General features: G+C 38.9%; 1 protein-coding gene across 3 annotated transcripts; it reads right to left on the bottom strand.

The window, feature by feature from the left end:
* Positions 1-23,892, bottom strand: hat1 (histone acetyltransferase 1). 3 transcript variants are annotated; one of them, XM_057853209.1, is made up of 11 exons: positions 23,667-23,788; positions 23,237-23,308; positions 20,368-20,443; positions 16,530-16,650; positions 7,209-7,385; positions 7,009-7,130; positions 6,326-6,430; positions 5,883-5,989; positions 4,703-4,854; positions 4,227-4,343; positions 1-507 (listed from the first exon to the last, which is right to left on the bottom strand). In XM_057853209.1, exons 2-11 carry the CDS (start codon positions 23,295-23,297, stop codon positions 337-339), a joined length of 1,209 nt encoding a protein of 402 aa, XP_057709192.1. In that variant the 5' UTR covers positions 23,298-23,308; positions 23,667-23,788; the 3' UTR covers positions 1-336. The 3 variants fall into 3 exon arrangements, with proteins under 3 accessions (XP_057709192.1, XP_057709191.1, XP_057709190.1); XM_057853208.1 differs by having other exon boundaries at positions 23,586-23,724; XM_057853207.1 differs by lacking the exon at positions 23,667-23,788 and adding an exon at positions 23,799-23,892 and having other exon boundaries at positions 2-507.
* Positions 23,893-26,168: the final 2,276 nt, after the last annotated feature.

Raw genomic sequence — 26,168 nt, 5'->3', positions numbered from 1 at the left:
TTTTTTATTTGAAGTGCTTCAAAACAATGAAACAATGGGAAATGTTCAAGAAAAAAAATCTACAAACATGGCAGACTGATCTTGCAAGTGTGGGACATGCCACCACCAAACCGCACTAATCCTCCAGTGTACCAACACAAGCTGGGAGACAAAATGGAGGTTTTCCACTGCAACCTGCAACTCGACTACTGTAAAATCACTCTGCAATTGGAACCATGATTGGATTGTACATCTTAATGAGTGTCTCTTCTTGGTTGCAGTGAGAGTTCACGAGGGCTTTGAACACACAAACCACACAATGGAGAGGGTGGGCTCCTGGTCAGTGGTCTCTCGCAATCAGGCTTGCGCTGCCAGCCTCTCAATAATTCTTCGGTAGTCTTCCAAAACCACCTGGTAGCTTTTTTCCAGCTCCTCGTGCTGCATCTGAGTGTCCATCTGACCCAATTGGGACACAACCTCTTCCAGCCGCAGGCACTTCGTCATCTTGGTTAGCTCCCTCTGATTTTTCTGTTTGACAGAAGCATGTCAGTCAGTCCGTGAGGTACTAAAAATTCTAGTTTATTCAATTATGAAATGGTCTCTGACCTCTACTGCATTAACATGTAAGTGGCAGTGTCTCAAATTAGAAGATTTAAAAAAAAATGTTTACCAGCTTGTAAAGAAGCCACTTTTTTTCCCTTCAACTTTAGCCATCTAGGATTTGAGGACTCAGAAGGGAAGCATTTAACTAACCCCCCTTCTTGTTTCCTAAAATTCTTAAGGTGCACATAAATCTTCTAGTCACGTTTTGCATTTGAACTTGCGCCCCACACTCTCCATTTGGAGACAAGGTGGGCCTCTGCAGGCCCATTCAAGGCCCCTGATTCATTGAATAGTGCATGAGCGGAGTGGAGGAGCGCACCGCGCTGCTCCCGCCTGGATGGTGGGGCCGCGCCAGACTTGTCTGATGGCTCTCACCCAGTAGTTTCATTCCCCACATGACTAACACAGATTTTAGAGTGTGTACACACATGACTAGGTTCCAGTAAACACATACCAATATATAAAATGGCTGATGACAGGATTTGTGATCACATGGCTACAAATAGGATATTGACTTAATACTCACAGGTGATTAGTCCTAATGCCCATCGGCCATTACTACCATTGCTTGCACACTCACCCTAACCTATAAGACTCCTATCTGACCCATCTTCCCACTTCTCCTTCAGTCTCCCCTAGACATGTGCTGATTACCGGTTTCAAGGTATACCGTGGTATGAAACCGTCCCGGTTTCAAAACCGCAAAAAATTTTCCCTTCATACCGTCCCTAAGGTATTTATTATGTCCCAAAAATGCATGACGAAATCCCTCACTTGCAACTGCAAGGCTCAACCCTCAGCCACCGGTTGTTGTTCAGTGTCAGTGAGTCAGCTGTGCTGCACGACGGCTGGAGGAGGTGAAACTTCTGAACCTTTTCCCCCCAGTCGAAGAAAACGAAACCGCTGGTATGGGAATACATCTGCTACAGAAAAGTTATAAACGGGCACGGCATAGAGTAGGGGTGCCAACTGACATGTAAAACATGTTTGCAGAGGGTGGCTGCCGAGGAGGCAATACCTCCAATACAATTTTGCATTTATACAAAATTAAAGGTTAGTAAACACTAGGGCTGAACGATATTGGAAAAAAAACGTACATTGCGACTTAATGGGAATTTGCGATATACAGTGGTACTTCTACATACGAAGTTAATTCGTTCCAAGACCTTGTTTGTAAGTCGAAATGGTTGTATGTCGAGCAGGATTTTCCCATAGGAATACATTATAATTCCATTAATTTGTTCCTGGGCCCAAAAACCTACATTAAATCCTTAATAAATACTGCTAGTAGAATTACAAATGGCAATTACACATAGCAAAACAAATAAATTATAAATAAAAAATGGAATAATAATAATTCCTGTAATAATGTAACGAATTGGGTTCTAATGTGGCAGACGTTTTTTGCTGTATCTGAACGCAAAGTGCGGCTGACGTGTCAGAGAGATGAAGTGGTGGAGGTTGAGAGTTTCACTTTCAATGTTTTCTTGAGAACATCGTCAACTTTTGTGTTGGATAAGTTGTGAAATAAAAAGTGATAAAAACCTGACAAAGCTGGCGATTTCTTTGGCGATTTTATCACAATAATAAATGTCACCTTAACTTATAAAGTCTGGCGAACGGTGGTCGGAGGAGGTCCGTGGAGATGCATCGTTGAGCCAGCTCAAGGATGCGCACCCCACGCTCATATTTCACTATAACTTGCATCTTCATTTAGAAGTATCACCTTTTTGCTTGTTTCACCACCTGTACCAATCTTTTTGAAACCGGAGTTGATTTCTCACACAAGAAAATCCGCTGTGCGTTGTCTGCGGTGCTGTCATGTCGTCGTATTTCGAGCATGTCGTCGGATGTAGAAACAAATGGTGAGTCAAATTTTACGTCGGATGTCGAAAAGATTGTGTGTCGAAGCGTTCGTATGTCGAGGTACCACCGTATTGAGATGTACTGTATTTTACTATGATAAAACTAGAAGAATTTTCACCAAATGACTTGAATAGCTGAATAGCTTTGTTTGGGAAGACTTTGGTTAACTCACCATGACCATATTGTATTCAAATAATAAAGTTTAGTCCAGGCTAAGGTGATGCATCTGTGAATTATGAAGATTGATTTATATAAAAGAGATCCAGGAAGCCATGACTCTGCACACTTGCTGCTTTTATGAAGCAAAACAAGTTTACTTGTTAAAAAAAAAAAAAGACATAAAATAAAACCATTTTCGTCCTGCGATTGGACTATTGGGCATGCACATATCGTGATGGCGATGTTCAAACGATATATTGTGCAGGCCTAGTAAACACTGTCATGAACGTTTCCCACTAGCTACGAGAGAACTCCAGCGTGTTTAGTGTGTCTAGCGGTGTAAGACGTGGTGTTTTTTTTCCCTCTCTGGCAACTGTCTTTTGAGAAAGAGTGTGTATAATGTAAACATGATTTGAGTCATACGCATAAGTGTTTTATGGAAAATATTTGAATTATTTTTGTTCTGATGGCAATATTGTTGAGCTGTGCTGTGGGTTTAAGCTCACCGAAAGGACTGCATTTATTTTGCTTTTATTTAGAATATTTGTTTATTTATTTTTTGTTTTTTAATTTATTTTACCTTAACATTATCGTTACGTCCCAATTTGCAAGTATGTTTTGAAAAATAAAAAACCTGTAAAATGGCAAAATGTTTGTTTTTTAACCCAGATATTTCAAAGTAACACATTTTAGAGCTGTAATTTCAATACCGTGATAACTTTAAGCCAATATATCACGGTATCATTGAAACCGTTCCACTCTGTAAAGACACTTAATTTACCATTCTCTTTATCTAAGCAGTGAACAAGACAAAAAAAAAAACTTTTTTTTTTTTTTTTTTTAAGTCTTGTGAAAAATGCGACTCATATATCGTTATTCATGAGCTATACATGAATGACACTTCACATTTCAGTGACAACCTTTCCTCAATGAAATTCCACATGCACACAGCCTATCTCAAGGAATGTGGAAATAAATCTCCCTCATGCTAGAGAGGTCTAATTCTCTTCCATTTAAAAAGCAGCAGCATCCAACATTCAACTAAATGCTAAATCTCCTCAGGGAAGGAAAAACTGGCAGCATCTGGCCACCAGATCTCTCCTTGCTAATTCACCCTGTGGGACTTTATCCATGTCCTACACTGCCGTTTTGGAGGCATGGTTTCTCTGCTGACAGCAGAATGCCTTATGGTTTGTATGCAAAACGACTCCTATAGAAAACGTCACACGGAAAACAGGATGTAGGAGGTTATGCTAGGTCACGGAACTCTACTCCGCAATTTCATTGACTATTACTCAGTTGTGAAGAAAGCTTGCTAAGTAAAATGACAGTATAAAAGGCATAAATTCAGACAAGTCTAAATAGTAGCTGTTTCTTGACAAAGTGCTTAAAACTCATTTCCACTGAGATTATTTCTGCCAAAGCTATACAGCTGTTGTACATTAATAGTCAGACCAAATACGCCTGAGTGACAGAGCCTCTTACACGATGTTAAAGCAGCAACAAAGTAGTCATTTTCAAAGCTTTAAAAGAAGATGGAAGAGAGTGGGAAAGAAATACACTCAGTTTTACAGAGATAGAAGAGTCGTCTTAGTTCGGCTAAAGAAAAAAAAACATACCCTGTATGGTCCAAAAAGCCTCTTCTTCACTGCCAAGCGGTACGCCCTTGATTTCTCCTCGTCACTCATGTCTGTCACTCTCAGACGAAGGATCTCATACACCCTCCTTGCATGTTTCTATAAGGAAATAATTGGTTTAAACTGATGAGACGCTTTTAATCAAACCAGGTTGGGGCATATTACTTTACAATAATTATAGTCCTGTAATAATCTATGTTGGACAGGTTACTCCGTGATCAAATCAAGAAATATTCTTACAGAAATCCAAACCTAGCGGCACATTTCATAATCTAAAACTTCTTAAAACTACAAGGATAGCAACTCGTTTCAACAGACAAAAAATCCCAACACAAAATGACGACAGGATGTCATAAGCATATCTTAATTGTCAATTCAATAATTTATTGATTTCTAAGGTGACATTTTTCTACATTCATCACTGTGAGGAAATGACCAAGTAATTATTGACAAAGGACCTTGTTGATTTTCAGTTTCACTTGTGCCTCTTCGACCATTTCGTTCGACAGGCCCAGGTGTAGTTTGTCCTCAGCGAAGGACGGCAGGCCTTGACAAAGCTTGACTAGCACGTAGTCCCTTAGCTTTATGTAGCTCTCAGAAGGATCTTCAGCTAAAAAGACAGTAGATTAGAGCCAGCAAAGCACAATAGAAAGCTCTCTACTTTGTTAGTTAGCCTGTGAGCAGGGAAATGGAAGCTTTTTCTTTACCCCAATTTGGTGGCGTTGGACCACGTTTTGAATTCCAATCTAAGATGCCTCTTTAGTATTCATCCCTCGTCTCTACACATTGACGTCTACAGCTTAGATCGGGTAAATTTCAATAAAACCTCAGCAGGCCCGTCTTCATGCCAGCTCTCCAAATTAACTTTCCCCATAGGATCCAGTCACAGCAGTTACAAATCAATATAAGCATTTGTGACTGAACCATACTTTCTTCGTAGCAGTTATGGTCAAACATAACTGAATATTCTAAAGGATCCTAGCAGTAATGCTGTGTGAGTAATTGAAGTTGGGATTTTGGCTCTTCACAAAACATCATTGTCAAAGACAAACCGGACTGAAAGCACCATGAATGCATCATTTGTTGCTTGTGGTGTGTGTATAATTGTATAGTTGTTGTTTTTTTAATTGTTATTATTTTAATATATTATTCTACTACTTAATGTATTGTCCGTGGTGATCTAAGATCCAGTGTAGTATCAGTATCGGGTGTACAGGTTTAATTTACAGATCAAATCGATACCTTGTGAAAATGTCAGTAAAAGGACGAGACCTGAATAATAAAAATAAGTTAAAAATAATACACAAAAAAACAAAACCAAAACTGATATCGGAGTTATATCGGTATCACTAAATATCCTGATTGAGATATCAGGATAGGAAGTGGAAAAAAATGCAGATTGGTCCATCCATTATTGTCTGGTTTGTCTTACAAGTAATATTTCAAACATGAGTTGCATAAATACTGAGCTTTAAAATAAAAAAAAAATCATGATTATTAAAACATTCTTTTGTTTTTGAACAACGTGGTCAGAAAATTACTGCTCAAACTATAAAAGATGTGTGATATGGAATGATAGCCCCTCTGACGTAGACGGGAACTTATTGTTGTAGCCAGATCATATTTGAAATAACTCACCTGTGATATCTTGAACTTTTGGCACGCTAGAATAAAATCTGTGCACTGCTTCCAACAGTTGTGCTCCGTGACCTTCTCCTTGGAACGGAGGCAGGATCAGCATTTGGCTGTAGGAACACCAAAATAGACAAATGTAGGAAAAAAAGGACTTCTTGATTTGTAAAATAGTTCAGTAATACATGTCATCATTGTTTGATATCTTGGAAATAGCACAGCAGGAAGAGAAACTGAGTCACCTTGATCCATCAGTGCTATTAATTCAGTCACATCAAATGCTTATTTATAAAGCTGTTTTCAGACACAAATCACGGTTGTTTCATTATGAAACCAATGATTGGTGATCTAAGCCAGTAATTTGAGTTATTGTTTGGGAAGAGGATAAAGAAATGTGCAATTTTCCTCATACAAAAGAATGGGACAGCTCACGCTGCCCCAGCAATTACCTTACACGTGGCCGGGTTTTGTCTGGGTACGCGTAGTAATTATAAACTGTCATGTAGCCAATGGTTGCATAGAGGGTTTCCCCATCCTTATTATACTTTTCAAATCTGCAGATGAAACACAAAGATGAGCAGGTCAATTACAAGTACACTTTCATGCAGTGACCGTTTTAGCTTCTATGCTGCCCCCACTCCCAAAACGCCAGCAAGTTAGAGCAGCTTTGCCTGATCGCTACACCTGCTGCAAACTGAATACATTATGCACTTAATTGGAGTACTACAACTTAGAGGAAGAGAAAGGCCTAAAAGAGGGACTGAGCTCCTCAAAAATCACTTCAGTCCATTTTGGCCATTGTTGGCATTAATAGGTACCAAGGTAAAGGAAACACTGGCAGAGGCTCTTTTTACTGTTAAGGCATTGTCCAATGTTTCAAAAGACAACAGCGTTCAATTCTGCCCGTGCCCCTGAAAAAAAAAATTCAAAAGGGCTTTTGGCACAAAAGAAGCTCTTGCCTCATCAACCATTCTCCTGCAGGGGGAACATAATCAAACCGGCCGGGTAATTGGCCACAAGCGCTTCAAAAGGAGGCTTTGTTTTTCAATGACACAATATAGGCTTTAGGATAGTTTAGGGTAGGAGGGGGGCGCACATAGTGGGGAGGATGTTAATTAAAGAGATCACGCACACAAGAAAGAAGTCCCAACGATCGTCGTCCGGGTCAATGAAGCTGGCAGTCTCTATGAACCACATGAGGAAGGTCTGCAAGCGCCCGTGGTACTCTCGGAATCCCGGGCAGCTCAAGTCGGCCTGCGGTGTGTATTGGTAAAAAGGAAATACTGAAAGTATTATTCAACTTTCAACAGGGCAAAAGGTGAGTAGTCGCACCTTGTGAATCTGATAAGTCAGCTCTCCGGCTTCCTCATTGTGGAATGTGTAGACGTGTAACAAACTGCCGAAGGGCCTGAAATTAGCCTCCTTCTCCAGTAGAGTGATGAAGTCATCAGTGTTGCAGATGAAACCAGCGGGAACAATTTCTCGGATCTTTCCATCAATATCATCAGGCTGTAATGGGAATTCGGATCATTACATTGATGAAGGGATATGAAAAAATATGCTTCTAAATACAGTGGACTGCCTTGAGATTAGGGCTGCAGCTATCGAATATTTTAGTAATCGAGTAATCGACTGAAAATTCTATCGATTAATCGAGTAATCGGATAAAACATTTTTTTAGGTAAAGAGCAATTATAAATATACATGAGAAAAAAAGACATTTATTCCAATATTGAACAATGTCTTTATTTTCGATGTACATTGTTGAAAACCGCCAACAATTGCATCTCAGATGTGACTAGAAAAAAAAATTCACAGCTTTCACTCAAAAAAACGTCTTATAAAAAGAAAAAAACATATTTCTTACCTAAAAATGTAATTACGCTTGATAACACACATCAACTGAAAGCTACGTGTTTTTCCCACGTTTCAATTGAATTTCAATTTGTGTCAAGCTATTTTTAAGTTCTAGTTAAGTTTTAAGTTAGTCTAAACTGTAAGTACTGATAAGATTTTGAGTTTTTGCAGTGTTCAAAATAAATGTATGATACATGCTGTACTGGAGCACATTAGGGACCAGTACTACTTGGTGTTTTATTCAGCAATGACTACTGAGCTAAAACTAACAGTTAGCTGTATTATGTTTTAATTTTACACCCTCATCACTCTACAGCGCTGTTTTTACAGATTAAATAAAGCCTGTATGTAAGTCACGTTAGCCACGCATCGACAGTGGTCATAATCAATAGAAACCCAGCCCTCCGAAGGGCTAACGTTATGTGTGTGAGTGACAGTAACGTTATATTTATTAGCGCTGAGAGGTCTACTCCTTAAAGATGGCGGCTGTTTACTAACGCTGCCGAGACGCGGCCGAGTCTGTAATTTCGCATCTAGTTCTAAATGCATGCGATATCTATGAGACGCATCGGACACTACCTGCTACCACACTAGCATCATGAAGGCGTAGTTTTTAGCAACGTCGGCGTAGTTTGTAGCGGCTGTCGGCTGCAGTAAGGTTTTTTTTAGGGCTGTCAAACGATTAAAATTTTTAACCGAGTTAATTACAGCTTAAAAATTAATTAATCGTAATTAATCGTCATCAATCGCAATTCAAACCATCTATAAAATATGCCATATTTTTCTGTAAATTATTGTTGGAATGGAAAGATAAGACACAAGATGGATATATACATTCAACATACGGTACATAAGGACTGTATTTGTTTATTATAATAATAAATCAACAAGATGGCATTAACATTAACATTCTGTTAAAGCGATCCATGGACAGAAAGACTTGTAGTTCTTAAAAGAAAAATGTTAGTACAAGTTATAGAAATTTTATATTAAAACCCCCTTAATGTTTTCGTTTTAATAAAATTTGTAAAATTTTCAATCAAAAAATAAACTAGTAGCCCGCCATTGTTGATGTCAATAATTACTTACACAATGCTCATGGGTGCTGAAGCCTATAAAATCAGTCGCACCCAAGCGCCAGCAGAAGGCGGCAAAACTCCATAAAACACAACAAGTGAGCGTTTCACTGTACTGTCATTTAAATCTGTCTGAGCGGGGCATCTGCATTAATTGTGTCAAATATTTTAACGTGATTAATTAAAAAAATTAATTAACGCCTGTTAACGCGATAATTTTGACAACCCTAGTTTTTTTGTTGTTGTTTTTTTTTGTTTCTTCCTCTACGCACGTGACGTCAGCGCGTTGTCCCGCATTAAAAGTAGTCCGGGCAAAACGTGATGCTTAGAGCTGGCAAAAAAAAAAAAAAAAACACGATTCCTCGAGGTGAATAAAATTACTCGGATCAGTTTTTAAAACTCGAGTTACTCGAGTTGCTTGAGTATTCGTTTCAGCTCTACTTGAGATATAGGATAACTTGTTCCTCAACCATGCTGGTAAAACACATCTTGCATTACTATTACCAGAAAATGGGAAAAAATGCATTTATTTAACATGAGAAAAATAGTTCTCTACAATATTAGTGCAATATAGAATTAGTCACTTTGTGTGCATCAATGGCAAAAGTAGGAATTTTTTGTATTCATTCTAGTATGTACACATTGGATATCTGGGGCAGAAAAACCCATAAATGTAGTCTCTAAATTCATGATTTCAAAGTAAAATCAATTAATCTAATCTTAAAGCATCGCTGTATTCAAGGTCTTTTAGAATTAACATTTGTCTCTTCGCAGACCTGGCAAGACAGAGAAATGTATCAAATAGGTTGTACAAATAAACCCCCAATTCTGTGTGTATGTGTGTGCGACAGTGAAAAGAAAACCATTAGGCAATTAAAACTGTCAGCTGAGCAGGGGCCTCGGCATCCCCCTCCCAGTGAAAAGCCCACTTAAATTTGTACATTTACTCCTCAAGTTAAACCATGAATATGTGATGAAGTTACCACAATAACGCATTTCTACCACTCACTGGGAAATTAAACCTGATGAATTGATCTCAACTTAATAAACCTTTGGCCATTCATAATAGAGGCCTCTCCTCTAATCCTGCCAAGTGAACCCAATCAAATGAATTGGGCCCCGCATTTTCAAAGGGCCTCGGAGACAAAGGGGCGCTACCCTCAGACATTTTACTCTGCGCAACGCGTGGTTAGTTCAGCTGTAATGTTTGCATTGTATCCATTTCCACAAGGATTGACATGAACACTTTGCTAAGCAGCCCTTTCACACCATTTCCATGTGTGATGGGCATTATGTCGCCACAGAGACCCTTGCAGCTCAGCATTGAAGACAGGGAAATGAAGAAGGTCGGGGCAAAATGCACTACAAAAGGCTAATACAAAATACTGCTGATTTTCCCCCTTTCAGACATCAGCTAATATCAAACTGGAGGTAATGCACCTGCAGCTGAATGCCTCTCCAGTATTGCAATTGTTTGGCTGAATTTCGAAGAAGCCAAGAGCATGCTTAAAAGGCCTTGGACAAACAAGCCCCTTTGTTCTAGCCACTCTTCAACATACTAGACACTAAATTACACAGCCTTTCAGAAAAAGGTACCCGACTTAATCCTGAATATAACTTAACAATGTACCTTCAGGACATTGTCAATGTATTTGTTTCCCAAACAATAAACACAAAGGAGGGTATAAATAATCTAATTTGCAGTGTTGGTATTATTAAGCTTTTGAAGACGCAGAAAACAAACTTTAAACTAAATTTTTAGCAAAGCCTTTTTTTGTGTGTGAAAATAAAATAGTCTAAGCTCTAAATTAGTCATTTTCCCAGAAAATATCATTTTTTTAATAAGAGCCTAAATTGCAGTGGCTTCAAGTCTACCTCCTGTTTCTCACCAGCTGCACCACAGTCTGACCGTCGACATACACTCGGACTGTGAGACAAACACTCTTCAGATGCAGACTGAGCTACTCTTCTCGCTCTCCACCCTGACACCAGCTGCACTCAAACCCTTAACGTTCAGAGCGCCATCAGGGTCAACACTGAGCGCACATGGGCAATCAGGCAATCATCATGCTTCATCATGAACATCATCTGCGGCTTCAAAATGGGCTCCAAAACCAGAAAATGGTTCCCCAATTGCGATAAAACATTGACTGTCACTGTCTTAATCACCATTCTTATTAGATGAAACAGTTACCAATGCATACAACATAACATTAAAAAATGTAGGTATAAATTAGATTCCAAAAGAAGTTGGAACGCTGTAAAAAAAATTGTGAATAAAACTGAATGGGCTTAAGTGAAAGTGCCAAATTTCAATTTTTATTCAGAATAGAACAGATGGCAGGTCAAAAGTTTAACAATGAATCACTTTAAGGAAAAATTTATTTTAAATTCCATGACTTTCGTCCTGTGGGTCATACCCCCTTTTTCTTGAAACAGCCTGCTAAAGTTTTTCAGGTTAAATAAGAACGCTGCCCCATTCTTGTCTAATACAGGCTTCTAAGGCTAGGTTCAGACTGCAGGTTTAAATGCACCAATCTGATTTTTTTGTGTTTTTCCGACTCGAGTGAGGCATTAACTTGACGGTCTGAACCGGACAAGTCGCATAGAAGGGGACCATTTCAAATCCAATCTAGGTCGCTTTCGTATGTGGTTAAAATCCGATCTGGACCACATTTTTCCAAAATGTGGCTGCAGTCTGAACTCTCAAATCTCACAAATCGGAATTTATGCAGCATTACGTCAGCACAAAGCGGGAGAGGCAGGGACGACTTCAGTGGTGGAGCTGTGCATTAATGTTAATGCCTATCTTTTAGGCAGGAGGTGGGCTTGACCAAAGTTACGGGAAAAAAATAAATAAAATGGGGGGGGGGGGGGGGGTAAGCCTGAGAATTCTCTGTTTTCTTTCTGTGCGCCAAATGAGCAATATTTCACTACTGCTTAAATGGCCGAGAGCGGGACAAACTAAATGTATGTGTGTGCGCCATGTATGTACATCAATCCATATAAACTTTGAATATAAAACTAAACTGGGATTATTTATGCCTATTATTGGTGTCCTCTTTTTGGAAATCAAAATATGATCACTCTAGGTACCATAGTGCTAGCATGTAAGCCTGAACGATATTGGAAAAAACTACTGTTGCGATTTTTGGGGGGTTTGCGATCGTGATTCAACACGTGACGATTCGAATACGATTCATAAAGGTTAAAAAAAAAAAACGATGATTTTCCCACATAACTTCATGACAGCCGCTCGTAGCGGAACGAAATTCAAGACACGTCTGCCGCCCGAAAACCTTTAACGGACAAACACACGTTATAATGGATGCTGCCTGTAACCGGGAGAGATTTACTCCTTTTCAAAAGACTGGAAAATAAATTTGTGTACGAGACAGGCAGCGATCGCACAGTTATTTTTTAGAGCGAGAGGGGAAGAGAGAGAGTTCGTTGCTCATTGTCTTTCAGATGTCCAGCTGTAGTTTCAAGTTATATCCATTGAAAAATGTCCTGAGTGTGTTGCTAAGACCCGTGTGTGTCTATAAGAGGCGAGTACACGAACCCTCTTGTACTGTATAGCCTTTATTGTTGTTGTTTTTGAAGTGTTAATAGTTAGCGCCGAGCGCTAATCTAATTAGCTAACGTGTATCTACAGGCATGCAAACTTGCCACCTTTCGGCGAAAGTTCGCCGTTTTGAAATCAAAATGGGTCATTCTTCTGAATCACGTAGATCCGAGGAGAAAAAAAAAAAAAGGGGGGGGGGTGTCTGTCAACGAGCGAGTGAAACCGCGAACTTCAAAACCGTAGTCCATGCTCAAAACTACACTCTAGTCCAGGGGTCCCCATCTGCCGGGCCGCGGACCGGTTCCGGTGCGCAGTTGCTACCGGGCCGCACAGAAATAATAATTTAATAACGACCGCATTCTGGCCGAATTAACCCTGTGCCCCTGCTTAACACACCAATATCCCTGTCTACTCTAGATATAATACTACGGGATAGATTAGATTGTCGTCATAGAAACCCATTGATTGGACTGCTAGCAGTACATCTTGTATGTGTATATAATATATCTATGAGCGCTTGTCCTCGATAATAACGTATTACTAGGCCGCGTGCGCAGCACATTTGTTCCCGGAAATAAAGGTGCGCATGCGTAATATTTGAACGGGCTCGATGGAAATAGGAAGTCTGAAAGGGTATGCCAAAATAGCAGAAAAGAATAAAAAAATTTGGAATTGTGCATCTAGACCTGCGGTGTGAACCTTGCCTAAGTGTCTGAATATACCTTTCTGCATTGACAATGCCTGCTCAGATCTGCAAGCCCCCCCCCCCCCCCACACACACACACACACACACTCATTTCACCCCACACCATAACAGATGCAGGCTTCTGAACTGCACACTTTTTGTGCAGTGGCATTTGAGGCCAAGAATTTTGGTGGGGGTTTGTTGAGACTTTTAAAATCAACATAAGTTTTTGCTTAAAAAGAAACATTCATTCTCAGTTTGAAGAGCAAAATGAGTAAAATGAAAGAGGAATCTCAGCTTTCCATTGGTATATCAACCTTTTTGTTAATGCATTTCATATCAGAAAAATTGCGACTTGACGTTGGGCTGTTCTTGCATCTTGGATTTCCAAAATTAGGAGAAAACTGACTGTGTAATTAAACCTCATCAACAACTAATGGGCCTTTATTGATTGATTAATGTCCAAACCTGAACAACTAATGTAATTCCCATTGATTTTACAATTGCCAGTGTAATTTTCAAGTTCACCAGCGTTATTTTCATTCTCTACCAGTTACTGCCTTCACATTCATCATGGCCACAGAAATGCAGGATGTGGACACTAGTTGGGTCCACTGCATACATTTGCAGCAACATTTAAATTGCAAGTCAAGAGTTGACTCACCAGAGGTCCAGACTGCGACCAAATGGTCGCATTTTGCGACTAAAATTAGAGCCAGTGTGAGTTTTTGGGTTTTTCCCCATCTACTCGCACATGCGCTACCAGTCACATAGCCATTTTTTGCTGACAAACTCCTTTAGGGTTAAATCCTCTAGTTGGCAGTAATGTAACGAGCTGGTTTGCCAAAGGAAAATACAACAGAAGAAAAAGAAAAAGTGGTCTCTGTGGCACGGGTAATGAATGGGGTAGCGCGAAAACTTGACAGCACTTGCGAACAATGGCGAAAAGGACAATACGTGACTACTTTCTTTCCAACAAACCCGCCGGCACTGTTTCAAAGGAGGTCAACGGTGGGATATAGTCTGACTCGGGCTCGACACACAGGAGGCGATGAGCGATGGTGAAATGCGAAAGTCATCGCCTTTGAGCTGAAAACCAACGCACGGGGCGCGATCTCGGCCTGTGTGTCATTGCTAGTCTCTGATTAGCTATGAATTTACAGTGCCTTGCAAAAGTATTCGGCCCCCTTGAACCTTGCAACCTTTCGCCACATTTCAGGCTTCAAACATAAAGATATAAAATTTTAATTTTTTGTCAAGAATCAACAACAAGTGGGACACAATCGTGAAGTGGAACAACATTTATTGGATAATTTAAACTTTTTTGACAAATAAAAAACAGAAAAGTGGGGCGTGCATTATTATTCGGCCCCCTTGCGTTAATACTTTGTAGCGCCACCTTTTGCTCCAATTACAGCTTGCAAGTCGCTTGGGGTATGTTTCTATCAGTTTTGCACATCGAGAGACTGACATTCTTGCCCATTCTTCCTTGCAAAACAGCTCGAGCTCAGTGAGGTGGGATGGAGAGTGTTTGTGAACAGCAGTCTTCAGCTCTTTCCACGGATTCTCGATTGGATTCAGGTCTGGATTTTGACTTGGCCATTCTAACACCTGGATACGTTTATTTTTGAACCATTCCATTGTAGATTTGGCTTTATGTTTTGGATCATTGTCCTGTTGGAAGATAAATCTCCGTCCCAGTCTCAGGTCTTGTGCAGGTACCAACAGGTTTTCTTCCAGAATGTTCCTGTATTTGGCTGCATCCATCTTCCCGTCAATTTTAACCATCTTCCCTGTCCCTGCTGAAGAAAAGCAGGCCCAAATCATGATGCTGCCACCACCATGTTTGACAGTGGGGATGGTGTGTTCAGGGTGATGAGCTGTGTTGCTTTTACGCCAAACATATCGTTTTGCATTGTGGCCAAAAAGTTCAATTTTGGTTTCATCTGACCAGAGCACCTTCTTCCACATGTTTGGTGTGTCTCCCAGGTGGCTTGTGGCAAACTTTAAACGAGACTTTTTATGGATATCTTTGAGAAATGGCTTTCTTCTTGCCACTCTTCCATAAAGGCCAGATTTGTGCAGTGTACGACTGATTGTTGTCCTATGGACAGACTCTCCCACCTCAGCTGTAGATCTCTGCAGTTCATCCAGAGTGATCATGGGCCTCTTGGCTGCATCTCTGATCAGTTTTCTCCTTGTTTGAGAAGAAAGTTTGGAAGGACGGCCGGGTCTTGGTAGATTTGCAGTGGTCTGATGCTCCTTCCATTTCAATATGATGGCTTGCACAGTGCTCCTTGAGATGTTTAAAGCTTGGGAAATCTTTTTGTATCCAAATCCGGCTTTAAACTTCTCCACAACAGTATCTCGGACCTGCCTGGTGTGTTCCTTGGTTTTCATAATGCTCTCTGCACTTTAAACAGAACCCTGAGACTATCACAGAGCAGGTGCATTTATACGGAGACTTGATTACACACAGGTGGATTCTATTTATCATCATCGGTCATTTAGGACAACATTGGATCATTCAGAGATCCTCACTGAACTTCTGGAGTGAGTTTGCTGCACTGAAAGTAAAGGGGCCGAATAATATTGCACGCCCCACTTTTCGTTTTTTTATTTGTTAAAAAAGCTTAAATTATCCAATAAATGTTGTTCCACTTCACGATTGTGTCCCACTTTTTGTTGATTCTTGACAAAAAAATTAAATTTCATATCTTTATGTTTGAAGCCTGAAATGTGGCGAAAGGTTGCAAGATTCAAGGGGGCCGAATACTTTTGCAAGGCACTGTACTTCCCAAACTGATGCTTTTTTATTTATGTCCCGGAAATCATGCAGAGCGCTATCATAAAGTATGTGCTGGTCGCACACTGCTAAAATGATCTGGTCCTCCATGTTCACAAAGTGTGGCGTGTGGATGTCAAGTTCAGGGTTGACCAGTGCCCTCGCAGGTCATTTGTTGGTCAAAAAATCCACTGCTGATTGGTTCAGTGGCCAGCGACAGAAAAAGAACAAAATTCCCATGTTAACCTAATTTTTAAGCGGTATCCTGGTTGATGTCAAAACTGATAGTTTGTAGTTTTATGCATTTATTTGGAAAGTATTTATCAGTAAAACAGTGAAAATTTGAGAAAATTCTGCATGTCGATCTCCAGTGTGTGCCCCTGAATCTTCTGCTTGCGCCCCTAAAATTGGCCCCTTTGTCCTGGTAAAAAATGTTTGTCTGGAGCCCTGCTCATGACCTTCAGCAACTTATTTCTTCTTCGAAAGAACCATTAAATCTTCTTAATCCATTTTAATATCATAAGAATTTGTCGATAGGTCTGGGTTTTGTCCAAATTTTTTTTGTGGTATTAATACAAAAACATCTTGTTGATGCTAGTGTACACAAAGTAAATCCATGACAATATTTATCAAAAGAAACAAAATAAAACAAATGAAAAATGATCCGAAATCCAACACATCTTACCTCCACACAGTCAAATGTTTCAGTGACTTTGGAGGAATACTTGACTTTATAAAGGGTGGTCAAGCTTCCAGCTGTGTAAAAGAGTTGTATCTGAAGACCTTTGTATCCAAAAGCCACCTCACTGTGACGAAAAAGAATGGAATTAACAATATTGTAACATTGCACCCCACCCCAAACAAAAAAACACGCAGTACAATAAAATGTAGCAAATATTACATTTACAACATGACGTTGTTAGGCCTGTCGCGATAACAAATTTTAGTGTGCGATAATTATTCTCATAAATTATTGCGATATGCGATATTATTGCGCCCCCCCCATTTTTTTAACCAATTTACAATAACACAGTGAGGATACAGTATATATTAATAGATCAAGTACACCCATTTAAACGTGATAAATATTTACTCTTAAATTCAAAAATACTTTTTAAGAAATCACAACTAAAAACAATAGACCATGCCTCTTAAGTAAAAAACAGCAACATGGATACCGCAAATAATATATAATAATATAATATAATAAAATAAATAAAATGTGTTTAAAAAAAATAATAATAATAAAATTGCAGTTAATAACTTAAGCATTTAGGCAAATGAAAACTTTTCCCGTCATAGCTTCTGCAGTGGTGTTCCATAGGGATGCAACGATACAGTTAAGTCACGGTTAGGTACGATTTTTGATACGGGGGACACTATTTTCGATCCGATTCAATACATTTAATGCTCTGTAAAAAAAAAAAAAAACATATTTTTTTTGTTTCCTTTTTTTTTTTTTTTTTTTTTTTTGCTAACGAGCAAAAATTAAATTGCCATCATATAAACATGCATTTTAGTACATAATATTTATGTGCTTACTTCTTATTGATCTGAAAAAATTTTGTATAAAAGTGCTGGGAACAATCTTTACTGTTTGTAAAGTGAGGCAGGGCACACTGTTGATTGCTACAGCTCTCTTAGCAGCTAGGTTTACTACATGAGCATGACATCCTATTTGTGGTCCGAATCCATCTGTGTCACGTACTGAATTAACAATATTTGCAACATTATCTATAGTCACTGGTATTGATTGATTTGGTCTTCTTAACTTCCATTCAGTCATGACGGTTTAGAATTCATCGATGTAGTATATGGACTACGTGTCCCATAATCACTCTGGGCTCACGTAGCCAATGGCATGGGACGTAGCACTTTTAGTTTGCCATTTCATGATATCTAGTGTGTGTAGGCCTGTCGCGATAACAAATTTTAGTGTGCGATAATTTACTTAATAAATTATTGCGATATGCGATATTATTGCACCCCCCCAATAAAAAAAAAAATTACAATAACACTGTGAGAATACAGTATATATTAATAGATTATGTACACCCATTTAAACGCAATACATGTTTACTCTTAAATTCAAAAATACTTTTTAGGAAATCACAACTAAAAACAATAGACCATGCCTCTTTTAAGTAAAAGACAACAATATTAATACTGCACAGAAACACAAAAGAAATAGAATGTGTTTTTTAAGAAACATAAAATTCCACTTAATAATTTAAGCATCTAGGCAAATGAAAATGTTTCCCCTCATAGCTTCTGCTATGGCGTTCCATGTGTAATACAGTGGTACCTCTACATACGAAGTTAATTCGTTCCAGGAGCTTGTTTGTAAGTCGAAATGGCTGTATGCCAAGCAGGATTTTCCCATAAGAATACATTATAATTCCAATAATTCTTTCCGCAGCCCAAAAACCCACACTACATCCTTAATAAATACTGCTGTTACTATTACAAATAGCAATTACAAAGAGCAAAACAAATAAAATATGAATAAAAATCAGAATAACAATAATATAATCATTGCAACAATAACAATAATACAGTACAGTAGCTGTAATAATGTAACGAATCTGCTTCCAATGTGGCGGACTTTTTTTGCTGTACCTGAACGCACCGCGGGGCTGACGGTGAGCAGAAGGGCGCTATTTTACTTTCTGTTTCGTTTCTGTTTCGATCCTGGCGTCAACAGCAGTGGGCACTCGGCGAGTTGATGGAATAAATGATTTAAAACCTGAAGAAGCTGGCGATTTCTTAAGCGATGTTACCACAATAAGAACTGTCACCTTACCTTATAAAGACAGGCGAACGGAGGGGGACCGCCGGCTGAGATCGGCATTCTACGACCCAGTTCATGGATGCACACACCATGCTTATATTTTGCTATCATTCACATCTTCATTTCAATGGTAAGCGTCACCTTTTCTTTTTTTTCTCCACCTGCACTAAACTTAAACTGCACTAAACTAAAAACAGAACTAAAATGCATTTTGCATAGTTGGTAACAAGGAAGCCGAACTTTTAACAGCACGTCAGCCCCAGGCGCGCACGCAGGTGCACGCAAGGCGATAAATCGCAGCGGAAAATTATCGCCTTCATTTTTATTTATCGTGCGATAAATGGAATTATTGCATATTGCGACAGGCTTAAGTGTGTGGGCGCATTAAAAAAGTTAGCAAGCGCCGCTGAAGTCACGTCTGCTCATTACTACACAACACCAGCATATGACAATCGACTTTCATAAACAGGACGAGTTTGAAGCCCAGCGCTCTTAATTTCATTTAGCTGTTCATTGTCAAAGCGAGGTTGTTCGTAGCAGCCAAGTCGGTAACAAATGTTTTGGCGGACTTCGTTGTAAATATCCAGCGTTGTGCCAAAAAATAGCCGCCCCGCGTGAAATGTCACTCGTGACGGGATCGCCCACACGTCAACAACACTGGCGCGCCGTAGATGGTCCACAGTCACTCCGTAGCACTGACGCGGCCGGTATACGTTGAACAGTAGGATATAATGGGAACGATTGGCTCCGGCGCTAGTTTTTGACGGACCTGGAACGAAGATGCATTTTGCGCAGTTGGTAACGAGGAATCCGAACTTTTAACAGCACGTCTGCCTCATGCGCGCATGCACGCGAGGCGATAATTACAATGGGTTTCCCCATTGGCAGTGTATCAAATATTTGTTCTCCCCACTGTAAGTACTGTATTTGTTTATTATGACAATAAATCCTCAAGATGGCATTTACATTATTAACATTCTTTCTGTGAGAGGGATCCACGGATAGAAAGACTTCTGACTTTGTATATTATGAATAAATATTGCCATCTAGTGTATATATTGAGCTTTCAGTAAATGATATTGTAGCCATGCCCAAATGCATGATGGGAAGTGGAACCATGACTGTGCGTAGTGCTACCAATTGATATATCTTTTCTGCGTTGGGAAATAACATAAGGTGTTAAGAAAAAGATCAATTGCTACCTTGCTTCCCCACATTGCTTCCCATGATATTTCTAATCGTAGGGAGAGGGATTGTAAGGCTTTAGCCAATTAAAAAAAGGCTCCAAAGGCTGCCAAAATTCACTCTACTCATTTTACGCCGCCTGTTATCTCTCTATATAGGTAAAACAGCGCCATTACAGATTGAGCGCGACAATGCGTGGGTGGGTCGTGCAGTGCATGCATTAATTGCGTTAAATATTTTAACATGAAACATTTTTTAAAAAATTAATTGCCGCTGTTATCGGGATAAATTTGATAACCCTACATTAAGCCTAAACTAAAGACTCTGGATGAGTAACATACTATGTCTGTAACGTTAAATACAATTAGAAAACGATTTAATTAAAAAAAAAAAAAACTAAAAAAAGGCATGGCCGATATTTTTTTGCCGATTCCGATACTTTGAAAATGACGTGATCGGACTACATTTAAACATGTTTATGCAAATGAAACTTTCACATAATTGATATAGTGCTAAGAAAGAAAGAAAGAAAGAAAAAAAAACTTACTCATCTCCAAAAATCTGGTGGCTGTATTCCGGGTGGAATGTTGTCCCATCATCATCAATGTCATCTGGAAAGCGAACTGCACATAGAAAAGTGGGTTGATGCATTTAGTTGAGTAGTATACCGTGCAGATTACCAGTTTCAAGGTATACCGTGGTATGAAAACGTCACAGTTTCAAAAACGCAAAAACTTTCTGTCATACAGTCCCTAAGGTATAAGCTATTTTTTATGTCCCAAAAATGCAGGGAGAAATCCCTCACTTAGCTTAACCGTACCCCACCGGTTGTTGCTCAGTGTGAGTGAGTCAGCTGTGCAACATGATGGCTGGAGGAGGTGAAACTCCTGAACTTTTTCCCCCTATCCCAGCAGATTGGACTATTGCAACGGTATATTTACAGGTCTTAATAAAAAAAAAAAAATCAGTCAGTAAGCTGCAGCTAATACAGAATGCTGCAGCCAGAGTCCTCAGAAATACAAGGAAACTGGACCACATTACACCGGTTTTGAAATCATTACACTGGCTTCCAGTGAGACAAGGGATAGACTATAAAATACTACTGCTCGTCTACAAAACACTTAATGGCCTTGGACCAAAATACATGCTTGATTTGTTAAGATTCCTATGAAACATCTAGACCCCTGAGGTCGTCTGGGACAAGTCTCCTGTATGTTCCAAGAACAAGAACCAAGCAGGGTGAGGCAGCATTTAGTTATTATGCTCCTCACCTCTAGAACAAGTTACCTGAAAGTTTGAAGTATGCTCAAACTGTTAGCTCCTTTACATCAGGGCTAAAAACGCTTTTGTTTAGCACTGCATATCCATAACTATCCATTTCATTCTATTTGCTTTCTATTCATATCTCCATTGCTGATTTCAATTATTAGCAGTAGTCGTAGTATGTTTTATTTATTTATTTATTTAATTCTATTCGTGATTAAATGCAATTTGTATGTATAATTTTATTTCCTATTTCAATTGTCTTTTTTTTACGTTCTATTGATTTTAATGTGATTTTTATTATCTTCATGTGATGTAAAGCACTTTGAATTGCCTTGTGTTGAATTGTGCTGTATAAATAAATTTGCCTTGCCTTGCCTATCAAAGAAAATGAATTTGCTGGTATGGGAATACTTCAGGTACAGAAAAGTTACAGATGGCCGCAGCTCAGAGGAGGAGGGCCAAAGACATGTAAAATAGGTTGGCGGAGTGTGGCTTCCAAGGAGGCAATGCCTCCAATATGACTTTGCATTTATACAAAATTAAAGGTTGGTAAACACTGTGATAAACGTTTCCCACCGGCACCGGTTAACCGAGAGTTAACTCCAGCATGTTTTGTGTGTCTAGCTGGGTAAAACGTTTTTTTCTCTTTGGCAGCTGTCTCTGTTGAGAAAGAGAGTGCATAATGTATACATAATACGTAGAGCTGGGAATCTTTGGGCACCTAACGATTCGATTACGATTACGATTCAGAGGCTCCGATTCGATTATCAAACGATTATTGATGCACCCCACTCCTTTTTTTTTTTTTTTTTTAATTTGTTTTGTACATTAGTTCCAAAATTGTTCAAAAATCCTCTCAGGCTAAACCAAATTACTATTTAAGTATCAAGTTAACATATAGCAGTAAACAAATATACAAAAATAACAGTAAATAAAAAAACTCCAGTCCCCATTCTATATCAGCAGCTTTAAACTACTTTCAATTAATTTAATGTTGTGAATCAACCGTTAAAGTTGTTAAAATTGCTCCTGTTATTCCATAATTTCTCTTTTGTCTACTTTCAACATGTAAAAGTTTTTAAACTATTTTAAAGATAGATTCAAGTCAATATTTTACCGATTTAGGAGTATTTTAGATAAAAAGTTAATTAGGTTCGCTTGGAAGGTTCGCAACAACAGCCTTGCAGGGAAGTGTACTGCTTTAAGATGGCGGCCGTTACTAACGCCCGCATCTAGTTTTTTGTAGATGTGCTGGTAACGATACCAAGCTATAATGCATCTAGTCCTATATAAATGATATCTACCGTAACATAATGTGGCTTGTAGCAGCTTTTCGGCAGCAGTCAGGTATGTTGTTGTTTTTTTTTTTTTATCTCGTGGTATGAGTTGAGCTAGAGCCGTGAGTTGAGCATTGGCATTACCCTAGGGGCCGGGTAATGAGAAGCATGATGTTTAGCTACTCTCGCTCCGTCCCTAATTGCGTACCGAAGACCGCGCGGCGGGCTGAGTGTGTCGTACTTCTGCTTTACTTGGCATATTTCAATAATCGGAATTTGGATGTTTGTGAATCGTTCTCGAATCTTCCACGGCCGAATCGCGAATAATCTAAGAATCGGAAATTTTGCACACCTCTAATAATACGAGTCATACACACGTGCTTTTTATGGAAAATAATTACATTGTTTTTGTTCTGATGGTAATAATGTTGAGCTTTGGCTGTGGGTTTAACTTTATCTAGAATATTTCAGTTTTTTTTTTTTTTTTTTGTATTTATTTTAAATTAACATTATACTTAAGTTCCAATTTGCTAATATTTTTGAAAAATAAAAATGCTGCTCAATTGAAAGGTGTTTTTTTAACCCAGATATCTCAGGGTAACACATTTTAGAGCTGTAAGCGCAATACCGCGGAACCGTGATATTTTGCTTAAGGTTATCGTACCGTCAGAATCTAATACCGGCACATGCCTAATAGTCAGTTATGTGAATGTGTTGCAGGTGGTCCCAACAAACTTCAGTATTCACTATATTAATGCCTGAGTAGGTGATGGTTTCCAGTTTAACCAACGAACTGGCTCAGATTTCACATCAAGTACCGAATTTTTCAGACTATAATATTTACATGATAAAACAGAGCAAAAGTAAACATACTTAGCTTTAAGCAGACAGCTTCGTTGGTGTCACACTTAAATTCAGCCAGTTTCTTTTCCATGTTGTTTGCTCCTAAGGGAAAAATAACACAAACAGCCGATCAATTCGGTTAATGTGTAACAACACAAAGAAGTACGACAAAACATAGATGTTTAACCAGTTTGAAAGGGAAATCAGAAGTTATCAAGGCTATGCAAAGTTGAGCGAGCCTACGTTTCTAGTAAACAACACACAGTCGCTGATTCTCGACTCGAAATACATTTGAAGTGGCTTGCATACAAAATGATGGCAAAATTCTGACTCTCCACAACGACATTACAAATCGTTTAAAAAGCCATGTCTTACGTACATTGCAAAACGTACAGCATGTTATGACAGCCCGATAGCATGCTGCTAACATAGCAGGCAGGCCCCCGTTGCTAACGCCAACCTTGTGTGTCGTCCCGTTCGGCACGTAATAAGGTTTCGGAGATCTCACGTTTGTCTACGCCAGCGAAGGATAAAGCAAAACTGTTTGAAAGCGGAGACAAACTTCACGACAACGGAGCTGTCAGATACGTACCCGCCATTTCTGCAGTGTTGTGGGGAGACGTGTTGTCCTAAAAGACCGCGCAATCATGAGGACTTCCGCCCTACGTATTTCCGGCAACTGTATTTTTCTTTTTTCCCCATAGATATCACATACAGACTGAGCTAGATTTCTAATAAGCTCAGTGATCCAACGGGGAAGGCAATTATCTCTTGTCGGCCATCTTGTGTCAGTGCCATTTGAGAAACGTAACATTATTGTCAATGGAGTGTGTGCTTTGAAATAGCTATAAATTGCTCAGTTTTAATTTTCAACCAATTTCAACTATCTGGGATTTTCAAAAATATCAGGGATGCATCAAATTAACTATGTATTTAAATTAGGGCTGTCAAACGATTAAAATTTTTAATCGAGTTAATTACAGCTTAAAAATTAATTAATCGTAATTAATCACAATCGCAATTCAAACCATCTATAAAATATGCCATATTTTTCTGTAAATTATATATATATTCTGTAAAATAAATTGTTGGAATGGAAAGATAAGACACAAGATGGATATATACATTCAACATACGGTACATAAGGACTGCAGTGGGCATTTAACTCTACTGTCATTTAAATCTGTCTATGCTGTCATCACGCCGAAGCGTCTACTTTTTCCAAAGCTAGACAGCTAGTGAACGACGCCTTGATAATCAGACTTCTTCCTTTTTCATCTGATTTATTAATAAAATGGCCTCAAACCATTGTCCTCTTTAGACCGTTTAAGTAAAACTACAAAAAAAAAAGTAAACAAGCATTGCATTAGCAACAACGTTAGCTTAGCACGCTATACAGGTTGACTAAACATAAACAAAAAGCGTCTCATACAAAAAATATAACATTTCGCTTATTAACATAATATGTACATTCTTTACAACAACCATACTTACGGACAAATCTTTTCCAAGCATCATATAAGCACAACAGAGACGTCGTGCAGCCATATTGAACTGGCAAGAAAAAAATAAACCATGTCGCAAAGCGACCACAAGAGTTCGCTGTTAGACAGCACAAAACGCCTTGCTGTAAAACTTACCAAAAGGCAGAATACTGTCTGAGAGGGACATGTGCGTTAATTGCGTCAAATATTTTAACGTGATTAATTTTAAAAATTAATTACCGCGCATTAACACGTTAATTTTGACAGCCCTGATTTAAATACATACTTTAAAAATAATCAATAAATTTTTTCAATATCTACGTTAATCAAGACAAATTGAGATTAAATTAAACAAAACCTTTTCAAATCTGTCAATCAAGATTTTTCTTAGTTGCAGCGCCACAGATTACAACATTACAGATTACTAAAATGTACCTAAAGATTAGTAAACTGTGAGTAGAGTTCAGTAATCTGTACCGGCAAATTAGTAAACTGTACCCACAGATTACTAAACTGCCATCATATCTATTTTTCCCACATCTAGCTATATATGTGATATCTATGCATTTTTTAGGTTTGTTTAATTTCTTTTTTAATCCAGTTAAAACGTACCCCCTGCCAATTCTTTTTTTTTTTTTTTTTTTAACCTGTCCTGTTCAGCTGCTTGACACAGAGAACGGAGGTATGAGTGTCCGATTGATCCGAACAGTTTTAATGTATCACATAGGAGTATGATATACATCCATTGTGATCATTCAACGTACCTCGTTTATTAAGAGAAAGCAGCGAACAGGAATTAGTTATGGGGAAACAAAAGAAAAGAGGGAGCGAGAGACAGAAAATCACATACAACAACAACAAGAAATACATTAATCGCCTACTCTGACTAACTATGAATATGTTGGAGCTATCGCTAGCTAGTTGTATTTCCGGTTGACACCATGTGGAGGGCCAGTTAACCAAGGAAGGGGGGGGGGGGGGGGGGGGAGATCTGAGAGATAAGTGATTCGGAAGGGGTGAAGCGAACCTAAATAATCCAGATCCAATAATCTGGTCTAGAACCCATATTGTGTGAATCCCTTGTGAATGTGAGTATGTTGGCATCCTATTCTATGCTGTCTCTTCGCTAATCCTGACACCAAGGTTTCCTACTTGAGTGTGTACAATTTCAACTAGTCATGCGTGAGTCCCATCTAAGATGTGATAGTCCCGCAGGCGAATGGAGATGCCGCATGGATGCCACCCCAGGGCCCCGGCCCTTCCCCCTCCAAATTCCTACAGATGAAAACATGTAGTTTATACAAGTACAGCCGGATGTTCGAACTCAGAAACTATATCATTTACTCATCCAGTTTTTGTTTTCTGCTTTTACTTAAAGGAATTGTAATCTTTTTGATCAAGTGCATCCCGTCAGAAAGAATATTGAATTTGAAAAAAATTTCTAAATTTCATTATAATCAATAATAATCAATAATGAC

The sequence above is a fragment of the Corythoichthys intestinalis genome, chromosome 12 (genome assembly GCF_030265065.1).
Source record: "Corythoichthys intestinalis isolate RoL2023-P3 chromosome 12, ASM3026506v1, whole genome shotgun sequence".
NCBI classification, from domain to species: Eukaryota; Metazoa; Chordata; class Actinopteri; order Syngnathiformes; family Syngnathidae; genus Corythoichthys; species Corythoichthys intestinalis.
This window is presented reverse-complemented; position numbering and strand designations above follow the sequence as displayed.

What these genes read in the sequence shown, in the direction of transcription:
- hat1 (XM_057853207.1), bottom strand. An exon ending in AAACATTTGACTGTGTGGAG is followed by an intron (nt 7,386 to 16,529) that starts GTAAGATGTGTT and finishes TTCCCATTACAG; the next exon opens with CCTGATGATATTGATGGAAA. An exon ending in GGCTTTTTGGACCATACAGG is followed by an intron (nt 508 to 4,226) that starts GTATGTTTTTTT and finishes TCTGTCAAACAG; the next exon opens with AAAAATCAGAGGGAGCTAAC.